We start from the raw sequence: 1720 nt of genomic DNA, 5'->3' as shown, positions 1-1720 counted from the left end.
TCTTCCCTTCTCCCCACAAAGTTCCTGGAACATTTCTCTCTCCCCACTCCCATCACCACTACCAAGGTCAGACCGTCTTCAAATTCCTCTTCTCTTTTATGAAACATTTGACTTTAGACCCCTTGGTCTTCTACTGTTCCCCAAAAGGGAAATAAACAGCCAAATCTGAACAACTGCATCACTCTCTCTCTCTCTCTCTCTCTCTCTCTCTCTCTCTCTCTCTCTCTCTCTCTCTCTCTCAGACACACACACACAAAATCTTTTGGATGGTGTGTGACTTCCTCAATCTTGGGTCCTCTATTAAAAGGCCTGGGATTTTGAGGCTTCTGCGCAGTATCTTAACTGTTCCTAGCACTGTGCTCTTCTGGACAAAGAGCTCTGATGTCGGTCCTGGGATCAGTTGGAGCCACTCTCCCCATTTAGGAGTCACGGCCCCAAGTGCTTTTACCATCAGTGGGACCACTTTGGTTTTGGCTTTTCACATCTCCTCTAGTTCCTCCTTCAGGCCTGGTACTTCTCAGACTTCCCGGACTTCTTCCTGGTGTTGTTGTTACTTGGCACCACTACATCTATCACTACTGCTCTCTTCTGGTCTTTGTCTATTAATTTGTCTACTACTACGGTGCCTGGTTGATTATCTAGTACACGCCTGTCCATCTGGATTTGGAACTCCCACAGATTCTTAGCCCTGTTATTCTCTTTCATGGCTGGCTGGGGGAATTTGGGGAGTTACAGTCTACACATCTTTCAGCTGCCAAGGTTGAGAGACACTGGCCTATCCCTTGGGGAAATCCCTGCTTCTATGGATCTGGTGCTTAGTGCCTGTTCTTGTGCTGCTATGATCAGTGCTGCCTTTTACACACACACACACACACACACACACACACACACACACACACACATATACACAGCACTCAGTGCTTTGGAGTTGTACTGTATGTGTGTCTGTGTGTGTATTAATTTTACCATTGCCCACAGAATACATGGACACATATTTCCCTTAGGGACACATTCTAGAAGGGCAATTGTGTTACCCTGCTATTGCAACTAGGAAAACAACAGACTCTTGCAACACGTTAAAGACAAAGCAACTGATTGTATTCTGCTGCTTCTGGAGAGCGTAAACACAATCAGCATTTTCCATAGATTCACTTCCCATAGATGGGAAGATTGGTGGCACTATCTACCGAAAGTAAATACTTCACAAATCTGATGAACTGGGTTCAATTCATAATAGTTTATTCTGGAAGAAATCTGCGGCAAGAATTACTTTTTTCACCTCTCATCCTTTCTCCCTTTCAGGTGAACTGGGTTGCAAAAACCTCGGGGACAAGGGCCAAAACCTTTTACTTGAAAGTTTCATGTAGAGCAATAGCTATTTATTATGCCCCAGTTATTCAGCGATGTAGAAAGGTGCACTGCAGCAGATGTGCTTTTCAGCCGTTAGTGCGCGCACACACACACACACACACACACATATACACACCCCAGAGCAAAGACAGAAGCAACCTACAAAGTACTGCCGCGGAGAATGCCAATTCATCCTAAATAAATACGGCCTATTTGCTGTCTGGCTAGAAGGAATCTTTCGAAACGCATCTGGGATGCTTTCCCGTCTCCAGACTCCGCGGCAGCGGGCGGCAAATCCCTGCGCCCGATTTCAGCAAAACACCGGTTTTCCATCCCATTGCAGGGAGGCGGAGGGGCTGGGGGGGGGGGG

General features: G+C 46.6%; 1 protein-coding gene across 1 annotated transcript in view; it reads right to left on the bottom strand.

Moving 5' to 3' along the window:
- The window catches only part of TTC9 (tetratricopeptide repeat domain 9), a 43547-nt gene that overhangs the window by 41362 nt on the left and 465 nt on the right, over nucleotides 1-1720 (bottom strand). Inside the window, exon 2 of the mRNA XM_015823518.1 lies at nucleotides 255-281. Coding sequence (XP_015679004.1) covers nucleotides 255-281 — 27 coding nt within the window. The remainder of the gene's footprint in view (nucleotides 1-254; nucleotides 282-1720) is intronic.

Source organism: Protobothrops mucrosquamatus, unplaced genomic scaffold (assembly GCF_001527695.2).
Source record: "Protobothrops mucrosquamatus isolate PMUCROS unplaced genomic scaffold, P.Mucros_1.0 scaffold1897, whole genome shotgun sequence".
Classification (NCBI taxonomy): Eukaryota; Metazoa; Chordata; class Lepidosauria; order Squamata; family Viperidae; genus Protobothrops; species Protobothrops mucrosquamatus.
This window is presented reverse-complemented; position numbering and strand designations above follow the sequence as displayed.